We start from the raw sequence: 12054 nt of genomic DNA on the forward strand, positions 1-12054 counted from the left end.
GAGTTTTCTCCGGACACTCCGGTGTCCTTCCATTGCCAGAAACATGCTTCATAATAGTGACTCTAACTTGTCCCTTGGTGGGACAGACGAGTGACCTGCCAAGCTTCACCACCCAAAATATGGAGTGATTTTAGTGTCACCATGTTGCAAGCAAAAGTCAGATTTGAGATCAAAATTTTCTAAATTGCAAACAAAATATGAAAAGTTAGAAATAAAACTTAATTTGCAAAAAAATATTATTTTTTTATTTTTACTTTTTTTGCTTTAAAAAATACTTTTGCATTTTTCAAACTTTTTTTTGCATTAAAAAAATATTTTTGCGTTTCCAGCACAAATATTTTTAGATGAGTTGTGCCTCATCTCGCTATTATATTTTGAAAGCAAAAAAAGTTTTTGAAATTAAATATTTTTATTTTTAAATTTTTAATTTTTTTATTCTTTGCTTGCAATTTAGCAAATCTTAAATCTGTGACTTTTTTTTTTGCAACATAGTTGCACAAAAATCACTCCATACAAAAGGGATACAGCGGGTTAATTATAAAAATGGACAGATGTTTCCATTTTTTTTTTTTTTAACCAAAAATCTAAAAATTAAGAACCTTTTTGAACCATTTATTTTAATTTTTGGAATGCAAACTGTGATAATGGTGGGCCATTTTAAACCATTGATGTGATTGGAAAATCACATCAGTTGTTTATAATGCTGAGTGCAGAGACCACTAAGGGTTAAACTGTGACTTTAATCTTCACACTCTGATCTAAGATGAATTTACCAAGCTTTGTGTTTTCCTCTCTTTCCAGATGGAATACAGCATTATTTTCAGAAACATGCCCAAGTATCCTGAAAAGACGCCTTCTTCGTCTGTAAGTGGCAAAAGTTTCCCTCAAAACCTGAAGGACATCTTCATCAAAGGCCACCTGTTCGACTTCCACATGGACGAGATGAGCAGACACCTGAAGAACCTCACCAAACACCCGCACCGCATCTCTCCGTTTTTCACAGCCGTCAAAGGAACACTTCAGCGTCTGTTACAAACCGTAAATAGGATTTCTGAGTCAGTTCATCCGGAGATGGGCCAGCTGATCGTGCCGGCTCCTCCAGAATTCCCCGAGCGGAGTTTCTTTGAGCAAAGACGCCATGGAACGGTGGTGTTGTTCAGACTCAGGGAGTGGGTGGAGAACGTGCAACGAGTGCTGAGGGAGCACTCACCGTCACAATTAGGCGAAAAAAAGGTTTCAACCGTTTAGTTTACTTTATCTTTTATTTAACCTTTAACACCGGAGCTCCAGTGTTTATGTTTTTGGATTTACTGTAACTTTTTAACCGTTAACACGATCTTTCCAGCAGATTTTGAAGGAGAAAAGCTGTTTAATCGTGTTAAAGGGTTAAGCTTGTAATTGTTTTTACTTGAATTTTTATTTCTATTGTTCTTAGATTTTTTGTGTATTTATTTTATCTTTTATGGATAACTTTCTATTTATATTCCAAGTATTTGGACCTTGAGTGCTTAATAAAATATTTTATTCTATTATGTACCATTTTAATAGTTGAAATTTCAACATATGTAAAAAAAAAAAGTAAATTAAGACTATTTATTTATATTTTTCACCTGCAGATGATGTATGTATTATTTATTCTTAAAAATGTGAAGAATTTCCAACAAAAATAAAGTCTTTTCTTTAATACGTGAATTTTCTAGTTTTTTTTCCTGCATTTTTCTAATCAGTGATGAGTGAAAACATGTTTGTATCTTTAGATCTGATGCTGCACATTCTGTCATGATGTCTTCACAGAATTACACTTAATTTTTGAGTCTAGGGACATAAAATGAATGCTTTTATTTTGTTAAGTATTAACAAAAGTTAATAGCTTATATATTTTATGTTTAATACTTTTTGCTGTTTTTTCAAAACAAATGCTAAGATGAATTCAGAACATTTTGTACGGAAGGAGTTTTGTGCCACCATATTGTAGGCAAAAGTCACAGTTTTGAGATCAGTTTTTTTTAATCTAAAAACAAAATGTAAAATGTTAGGAATAAAACTTCAAAATTTGCAAATAAAAATATTTAATATTAGCTTTCAAAAATCTTATTTTTGCCTAAATATTTTAGCATTTGCAAACTTTTTTTTCTGTCAGAAAATATTATAGCCTTAACAACTTTTTTTGTCTGCTTTCAACATGTAAAAAAATATTTTTGTGCTTACAGGCATTTTTGCTTTCAAAAAATATTTTTGTTTGCAAATTTTGTTTAAAAAAAATGTTTGCGCTTACAAACTTCTTTTATTCAAAAAAATTGCGTTTGCTAACTTTTTGTTGCTTTCAGAAAATGTTTTTTGCATTTGCAAACTTTTTTTTTATTTTTTCGTTTAAAAAATATATTTTTGCGTTTGCAACAAAAACGTTTTCAGATGAGTTATTCCTCATCTCGCTATTATTTTATTTTTTATTTTCAAATTATGAAGTTTTGCTGTTGACACTTTTTTTTTTTTTTGCAATTTAAAAGATTTTGATTTAAAAACTGCATTTTTTTTTCTTGCAATATGGTGGCACAAAAATCACTCCATAATTTTGTGGTTTTTTTGAACAAGTGCTTGAGAGGTGAGAAACTTCCTCACAAGAGTTTTTTTTCACTTATCTCCAGTGTGGTCGTTTTCATGATTTTGTTTTGTATCACATTTCACTCGCCTTAAGACACTTTTTAATCACATTAATGATTTTTTTTCTTTAAGTTAACTTTGTAAAATCTGAAATAAAGCAGCAGCCGATTGCGTCAGAAAAAATAGAAAAAGGAAACAGATTAATGAGAAAAGACGTGCTTTACGCACAGGAAGAGGGATAAAACACCAAAGTCATAGTTAAAAAAATGTAAAAAAAAAAACACTACCAGATTATTATCTTCCGTTTACTAGAAATGGAAATCCTGACCGCCAGCTTGACCTTTCTTTATGGGTGTTGCGTGATGACTAATTCTCATGAAATGTGTTTTATTTTTATGCTGTTTTACATGAAACATCCTCTTCAAAAGTTATTTTGAGAGTTTCCTAAACCGGCAGACGGTGACATGAATGTGTTGCAAGACGGTGACCCAATGATCGGATCATCGTTTTCTTCAGAGGATGTTGCTGAAGTGTTGATTTGGCCAAGTTATCTTGCATCTCCCGCGCCTCGTTGAGAGGTGATGGTATAAAAATGATGCTTCCTGGTTGATGGAACAGTTAGTCTGCCGGTGGGACTTTCAGAATGAACTCCGTCGCAGGTGCAGTACAACTTTATTTTTCTGATGGGAAAAAAATGTATTTCTTGAATCTTAAAGCCTAAAACTGTGTGCATCTGCAGGTTTTCTCCCTCTGGCTTATGTCTTGGTGGTTCTGGCCCAAGGCTCGGCTGCAAGGCTAAAGAAGCAAGTTTTGGGGCCAGGATGCAAACCTAAAAATCTGATTCTGATCACCAAAATAGAGCTTGAATCCTGTCTGAGCAGTTTTGTAAGTATCTAAATGTGTGTTTTTGTAGTCAGTGTGATGTGCTAAAGTTTTAAAAAATATATATTTTGTAGATGTCATTTCCACCCACTTGGACATTATTTTAGGTTTCGCATGAGAAAATACTTCACAGTGAAGTCAGTCGTTTGAGACTGAATCAAATTTTTATTGTAAGCTATGGAGGGATTTTTATGCCTGCATAATACAAGAAAAACTCTGTTTTTAGATAAATATTTTCTAATTTGCAAACAAAATGTAAAGTGTTAAAAATAAAACTTAAAATTTGCAAATGAAAATAGTTTTTATTTAATTTCAAAAACTTTTTTTCTTTAAAAAACATTTTTGCGTTTAAACTTTTTTTTCTTGCTAAAATATTTTTGCGTTTGTAGCACAAATGTTTTAGCTGAGTTGTGCCTCATCTCGCTAATATTTTTGACAGCAAAAAAAGTTGGCAAACAAAAATATTTTTGACAGCAAAAAAAGTTTGCAAATGTCAACATTTTTTTAAAGGGAAAAAAAAAAGTTTGTAAATGTAAAAATATTTTTGAAGGCAAAAAATATAATTTTTGAAAGCAAATTTTAAATATTTTCATTTACAAATTGTGATGTTTTGCTCCTAACATTTTAAATTTTGTTTGAAATTTATAAAAAGACTGTGACTTTTGTTAGCAAAATAGTGGCACAAAAATCCCTCCATAGAAGCATTTCCTTGAAATGTGTCTGTGTTTTGTCACCTGATGTAGGAAGACGTGAACGGAAAGCACCTTGGCACCTGGTCTCCTGGGTTCCCCGAGCTGGACGTCCACCAAAACGCGCCCCTCGATGGGGCGAAAGTCCAGTGCGGCCTCTCGGTGGTCGCTCAGGGCCTGGAGAAAGTCTTAGAGCAACAGAAACATCTGTATCAAAATGAGACCGTGTTAAAAAAGTGGCTTAAGGAAACGACGTTGAGAGTCCAGCTGCTCGGACAGTGTCTCCAAAACGTTCTCGGAGGCGAATGCTTCCCAAAACCGTCCCTACCAGAGATGCCCAAGCACTTGTTTGAGAGGAAGCAGTGGGGACACACCCTGCTGAAGGCGGCCGAACGCTACGTGGGCTGGCTGTACGATAGATTTACGATCGAAGTTTTAAAGAGTCGGCAGTGGAGTCGGATAAAACATAAAGTGCTGAAGGCCGAACTTCACAACTACAAACTGGCAAGTAAATATCTGCTGTGAATCAGTTCATCTTGTATGGAGTGATTTTTGTGACATCATACTACAAGCAAAAGTCACAGTTTTGAGATCAATTTTTTTTAATTGCAACCAAAATGTAAGTGTAATAATTTGCAAATGAAATTTTTTTTTGTTTTCAAAAATATTTTTGCACTTGCAGCACAGATTTTTTTAGACGAGTTGTGCTTCATCTCGCTAATATTTTTTGAAAGCAAAAAAATAAATTAAATATGAAGTATTTTTATTTGCAAATTATTAAGGTTTATTCTTAACATTTTCCTTTCAATTTAGAAAATTTTGATCTACAACTGTAACTTTTTCTCTCAAAATGGTGGCACAAAAGTCCCTCCATACTCCTGCAGAGGTGGTTCTAACTGTGAGGGCTTTATGGTGTATTTTTGAATCTTTTTACTCTCGAATTAGAATTTATTTCAAAGCAAACAGACTTCCTAACTGTAAACTTTTATGAAATACTGACTGTAAAGGATTAAAGAATTTAACTTGGCCTCAAAAAGAAAGTATTTACATTAAAATATAATGCAAAAATCTAAGAACGGTCATCCCTGATTGCAATTTCAGCCGATAGCATTCGGATTTGTTGCATCAATGTTTATAAATGTACAAAACATTTAGCTGCAGAGCAATATCATAAATGTCTTTGTTGTATTAAACTTGATACCCTCAGATGACCACATCCTCCCATGTGACTCTCATTAATCAAGTTGCCAAGGAAGCAGATGAGAAGAGCCTCTTAATGCATTTTCTAATTACAAGAGTTTGTTTTTCCAGCCTTCACGGTGATTAATTGTTTCGCTCCGACCACCGATTCCCCGTGAGACGGCTGCAGGCCGGAGCGGCCGAGCAGCGTCTTCTGAGGGGCGTCGCTGTAAAGACGTTTGACTGACAAGTCGGTAAACACCCCCATGAACGAATACAGTAAGACAGAGCCAAATGAACCCAAGTTTGATCACATACAGCAATTTGTCACCTTTGAATAAGTCTACGATTTAAGTTATTTTTCTACTTTCACTTGTTTTTGTTGTTTTCAACTCCCAAACGAATTTATGTCCTGCAGCAGTTCTAAGATGGAAAAAACAGAATCTTTTTGCATTTCTTTTTTCTTACTGCATCTTTGAGAAAAAATATTGCTGCCAAAACTTAACAAAATGGGCCAATATATGGGTTGACTTTTGTGCCAACACATTGTAAGCAAAAGTCACATTTTTAAATCAAACTTTTCTTTCTTATCTTTGCTTTCAGAAAATATTTTTTACCTTCAAAAAATATTTTTTGAAAGAAAAAAAAGTTTGCGAATGCAAAAATATTTCTTAAAGCATAAAAAGTTTGTAAATACAAAAATAAATTTTAAGCAAAAAAAGCAAAAATATTTTTTAAAGCAAAAAAAAGGTAGTAAATAAAAAAATATTTTTTGAGAGCAGAAAAAAGTTTGTAAATTAAAAAATATTTTTTGAAAGCAGAAAATTATTTGCAAATGCAAAAAGATTTTTTTAGAGCAAAAAAAGTTTGCAAACGCAAATAACTTTTTGAATCCCAAAAACAAGATTTTTGAAAGCAAATATTGAATATTTTCATTTGCAAATTAGGATATTATATTCCAAAAATTTTACATTTTTTTTTTAGCAATTTAGAAAATTTTTATCTCAAAACTGAGTTTCTCTTGCAATATCATGGCACAAAGATCACTCCATAGATTTTGTGTTAATAGGTCATCCTTCTCTGTCATGTTAATACTGAAAACTGGACAGTTTTCAATCCTAGACGTATAAAGACAAGGACATAATTTGCAACTGCAACTTCAGGAGCTCACACAGTTTTTTGCTTCGCATCTGCAAAAAAGAAAAGGAAAAAGTAGAAATTATTTTACAAATGCAATTTTTCAGGGTATGTAAAGACTAAAGATAATTTGAAGCCCTACATTTTTTTTGTGCAGATTTATTTTGTGGCATGATGAAACTGAATCTTTATGGCTTCATGTTGAGTCCATATAGCAGGAACCATTTGGTGGTTTAACCCTAACCTTAATTCTAACCTTTACCCTTCCTCCAGATCAGTGCGGGCATGAAAAAAAACATTCAGCACTGTCTGCACGTATTTAGAAAATTACAGACGAATAGTCACTTTCTTCTAAGAATACTATGAAGATTGAATACATGAACTGTTGACTCACCATGAATGTGAGCATGACCAACAAAAAAATCTGTTGCCAAGGAAATCCAAAAATTTACTTTAGCTGATTCTTCTAAAAATGACACAGATCTGTTCGTCACCCCGAGGGAGCCAAAAAATAAAATGGTTGCTATGGAGATAAAAGCAACACAAAAGCCACCATTTTTGATAAAAGGAATGCAATAGTGGCTCTAATTTTATTCTTCACAAATGTTTTGGATAAACCCTTCAGAATAAAACCAATGGACCAATCACAATCTCTCGTTTCACAGCTGCTTTTATTAAATAGTAATTTCATATTCATGGAGAGTACACTAAAATGACACAATGATCGGAGAGGAGAGGAAAAGAAAAAAACAAAATAAGCCCATGACGTGACCGTATATGTGAAGTGAATCCTGATTGATGAGCTGCCGGTTCTTCAGACTCGATGATCATCACAGATGAATTTACGAAGCGTTCTATGCACTTATGAAGTGTAAAACATAAAAATCACTAAAGCGTCTCTTCCTCTTTTGAGGTTTACTTTCACACGAATGCACATTTTTCCAGGAAAGAGATTCATTTGCAGCTGCGGCGCCGGCTCCACGTCAAACAGGAAGTAGCTCTGGAGGACTCTCGCCGTAGCAGTACTTGGCCTGCGGGTTCCGGTAAGTGTTCTCATGCTGGACGCTCTGGGAAAATAAAATCAGATGCATTAACATCAAAGAAAAATGATTAAAATTCAAATAAAACTTCTACATAACATTACAAATCTGAAATGTTTTTTTCTGTAGTTATTAGAAATGTTATGCATTTGATTCAGTGAAGCTTTTAATCTGAAATATCATTTTAGCCTATTTCTGATTTTTTTAATTATATCCAATTTTATTATCAAAAAATAATAATTGGTTTTGTTTATTTTCACTATTTGATCAACAAATAATTACATTTTTAACAAGAAATGTGAAACAGAGACGTTTCAAAAAGTACAATTTTTGAAGCTGAAGACTTTTTTTCAGGTTTTTTTTTTATATATTTTTCCAAATTCATAAATGTGTTGCTTTTAAAACTTTTTAAAACCCTGTTACAGTTTTTCTGGTACATAAATTGTTGTAAGAATCAACTGACAAATACCAGAATTTAGTATGATTTAGTCACATTCAGACATGCAGGAAACGTATTTAACACGTGAGTTCTTTTAAAGCGATTATTGGGACGAACATGAGGTCAAATTCTTATTTGAAGGACAAAAAAATCGAATCACTAAGACGTGTTTTATCGAGATAAGATTATTTTGCTATTAATAATGTTTCTTGATTAGATTATTTTCCTTGCAAGTCAAAAAATAAGACAATTATTCTTGAACCAAGAGTCTTTTGACTTTTTACTTCCTTAAGATATTTACTGTGTAAAAATAAACTTTTTTTCATTTTTAGTATTTCTTTACATTTAAAAAAAAAATGTTTTTCAAATGTACAATATTTCTTTCAAGTTAAAAGGTGCACTTTAGAGTTTGTGTTTTTGCTGATCCTGAGTTGACACCTGAGTAAATGTCGACTTTAACAGCCAAGTGAAGGTAATGAAACTCCTTTTTTTTTTTTCGTTTTAAAGCGACTAACATTTCTTCACGGATTGCAGGAGGTTTAAATGAGATTTTCCGGGTCGGGATGAGAACCTACTTGGGACGACGTCCTACACTTGGCCAGGCACAACTCGAAATGATCCTCCACAGCAGTGAAGAGGTTCTGGAAACCTTCGGCTGCACGGTTCAGGAAGCGCTCGAGGAGAAGTTGCTACACGAGGGTGCACAGAGAGAAAAATTATCACATAGGAAACGCAGATTGAATCAGCTTTTCCTCACTGTTGTGTGCAAATTGCAAAATCAGTACTTAGAATTGTTGCGTTAGACTAAAAATGGTCGGAGCGCGCTGCGACGGATTACCTTATCGGGCTGGAGGCAGCAGGACACGCAGTACTCGTAGATGCTGCAGCAGCCGTTGGCCAGGCAGCTCTTACAGATGTGCTGCCGGGTGCTGGGCGCGTTGACGTTGCAGCAGCCGTTAACCAGCAGGTCTTTCCTCTCGCAGACATAACCTGTTGGGACATTCACACGGATGAGCACAAAGGGTGGTGCCGACCGCCGCGTGCCGCCGCCGAGTCTCTTCGCTCACCCAGCTCGTCCGTCAGCAGAGACTTGCCCTGGATGGAGTTTCGGCACTGACTGATCTGCCGGCTGCTGTTGCCCAGATTGAAGCGGACTTTCCATGGAATGCGGTGGTCCGGGTCTCGGACCTGCAGGAGCGTGCGGTCTCGTATCGTCCGCTCCTCCTGAGACAAAAAAAAGAGAGATAAGGTCAAAGGGTGACATGTTAAAATACTAGAAGTGATGCCTGAATACTGAAAGGAATTTACTTTTCTTGGTTTTAGATTTATTTATGACAAATTACTACAAAAAATGCAAATTTAAGTTTAATCAGATGATTTTTAAAAAGTAATTTATTTCTTAGACACATGTAGAGCAAAATTGTGTCTTTAAGTCTGAGACTAAAATCTATATTTGCGATTATTTATCCATTTAAAAAAAAAAAATCTAAACATTTAATTTGTCTTATTTTCTTTATTTCCTACAAAACATGCGAAGATGTGAGTAGAAAACAGCCCATGCGTTTTTAAAGTTTGAATACTCTTAACTGTTATTTATTACAACTATGACTGAAGTTTGTAACACAAAGCTTTCCTAAAAAGTCTCGACACAGCTGGGATATTATATTTACCTAATAGATGATTGAACTCTTCTTTTATCTCAAAGTCTTTACCTGGCCGTGTACAGACTTTTTACAGCCTTTCTCTGGAGTGATTTTTGTGCCACCATATTGTAAGCAGAAGTCACAGTTTTGAGATCAAAATTTTCTAAATTGCAAAGAAAATGTAAAATGTTCGGAATAAAATTTCATAATTTGTAAATGAAAATATTTAATATTTGCTTTAAAAAGGTCTTATTTTTGCTTTAAAATATTTTTGCATTTGCAATTTTTTTTCTTTCAGCAAATTTTTTGGGGCATTTTCAAACTTTTTTTTAATTCAGAGACTATTTTTGTATTTGCAAACTTTTTTTCTTTTAAAAACATTTTGTATTTGCAAACTTTTTTTTCGCTTTGAAATAATATTTTTGCGTTTGCAGCACAAAGGTTTTAGATGAGTTGTTCCACATCTTGGTATTATTTTCTGAAAGCAAAAAAAGTTTTGAAATTAAACATTAAATATTTTCATTTGCAAATTATAAAGTTTTATTCTGAATATTTTACTTTTTTGTTGTAATTTGGAAAATTTTTATATCAAAACTGTGAGTTTTTCTTGCAATATGGTGGCAAAAAAAATCCCTCCATGCATTTTACCATCAGCTTTTTACTATAACTGATTTCTTCTGCTTCCAGGCTCTAAAGCTGAATCTTCTGTTACTTAAGAGAACATTTTTAATTTCTGTATAACTGTAAAAACATGGAAGATGTTGAGGAAACTTCTCAAAAACCTATGAAACCAACATTTTTTTTTCTAACTCGTTAAAATGTTTTATTTTGATAGAGTGTATTCACAAATATTAAACTACTTATAAAATATGTATTTGTTTGCACTGGCCTGTGCTCCTGCTTTTCCTAATAAAGGTAGACTCCTCAACTTCCTCTGTGAACACACTCTTGGTCATCTCTAGTTTCTCCACACAGGTTGGATCTAGTAATGTATTTAGCACAACTACCCACATATTAATTTAATGTTTATGAATATTAGCTCCGATGTACAATTAGCCACATACTAATAAAAAATGAAAACCCTTTACTTATAGGTATCTTGTTTGGTTTTTAAAATGTAATCCATTTGTCTGAATGGAAAACAGCTGAACAGAATTTAAAGTTTTAATGACAACTAATAACTAATCATTACAAATGTTGTACCTTTCAGTGACAAAAATACAAAAACAAACATAATTAGCTGATTCACTAAATTACATCAGAAATCCAACATGTGTACAAAATCACAGAATTGTAATTGTGGTTGTTTATGTACTTTTGCTTTCCTCTTTGTTGTTAATAACAGTTGAAGTGATACGGATAATTCTTGTCAGAGATTAAAAAAAAAATAAAACATTCTTATGACACTTTATTTTTAGTGCAAATCCCCTCAAATATAGGCTATATTGAAAACTATTTTGACAAGTGAGAAATGTTTCATATTTCTCCACTGGCTGATGGTGGATGCGATAAAATGACCTTGGATGCATTAGAGATCCCTATGAAAACGACATGGATGATGCTCAGGCAAAAGGGCCTTTTGTTTACAATTATAGGTAAATACACTTAAAAAAAAATCTGTTTGTCAGGTCAAGAATGGCAAAAGTGTTCTTCATATATGCAAAAAACAGAGTAGAGTGATGCGATAGTTTACATAAAAAATAGGTTACATTAATTGAATGTTTTTTGACCAATAGATGGGAGAGCAAAATGAGGCTTCAAATAGCTTTCTCTTTCAACTTTGATGGGAAGAACAAACTCATTCATTGGACGCATTTGCTCAGCTGTGCTGACCTGTACCTGCTTGAGCGTGCTGGTGAGAAAGTAGATGAGAGACAGCCCGAAGACGACCCCCAGCACCCAGCGCTTCCTCAGTAACCTCCGTAACACCATCATGGCATCGCTTTCATGCACAAAAATCCGCTAACAGCCAGAAACATCCGAGCCCCAGAGCGGACAGCCTCCAGTTTCCCCTGAATACCTCAAAATATCAAGTATCGAGCTGATGGCAGCTAGCATCAGAAGCTAATCTAACTGTCTACGCCTCTGCTCCAAATTATTTTACAAATTGCAACCAAAAATAGAAACAAACTAACCCATGCTCCACTTTCAAGAAATTGCCAGTTTATTAAATATTCTCTATCTGCTTTAAATGTCCAGGTTTTGTTGACAATTTAGCTAGCTAGCTAGGCTGATTAGCATTAGCTTTTCGGAACGAACCCGATCAAATACTGCTAATATAAAGCTAAAACATTGTGCAATTTCATTTTCAGCAAAAATCGATCCCTGGTCGTATTTAGGAAGCAGCAAAGGGGACGTTTGTTCCAGCAGAGCCGCGCTTCCAGCATCAACAACACGGATCTGCGACACGGAAGTAGTTGGGCGGGAAAGGAGGGCTCTGATTG

At 34.1% G+C, this 12054-nt stretch overlaps 1 protein-coding gene across 2 annotated transcripts; it reads right to left on the reverse strand.

Moving 5' to 3' along the window:
- Positions 1-7140: 7140 nt before the first annotated feature.
- spring1 (SREBF pathway regulator in golgi 1) lies at positions 7141-12020 on the reverse strand. 2 transcript variants are annotated; one of them, XM_024274535.2, is made up of 5 exons: positions 11444-12020; positions 9035-9191; positions 8806-8957; positions 8543-8656; positions 7141-7555 (listed from the first exon to the last, which is right to left on the reverse strand). In XM_024274535.2, the coding sequence occupies exons 1-5, from the start codon at positions 11543-11545 to the stop codon at positions 7472-7474; spliced, it is 609 nt and encodes a 202-aa protein (XP_024130303.1). In that variant the 5' UTR covers positions 11546-12020; the 3' UTR covers positions 7141-7471. The 2 variants fall into 2 exon arrangements, with proteins under 2 accessions (XP_024130303.1, XP_024130304.1); XM_024274536.2 differs by having other exon boundaries at positions 11450-12017.
- Positions 12021-12054: the final 34 nt, after the last annotated feature.

This window comes from Oryzias melastigma, linkage group LG9 (genome assembly GCF_002922805.2).
Source record: "Oryzias melastigma strain HK-1 linkage group LG9, ASM292280v2, whole genome shotgun sequence".
In the NCBI taxonomy this organism is placed as follows: Eukaryota; Metazoa; Chordata; class Actinopteri; order Beloniformes; family Adrianichthyidae; genus Oryzias; species Oryzias melastigma.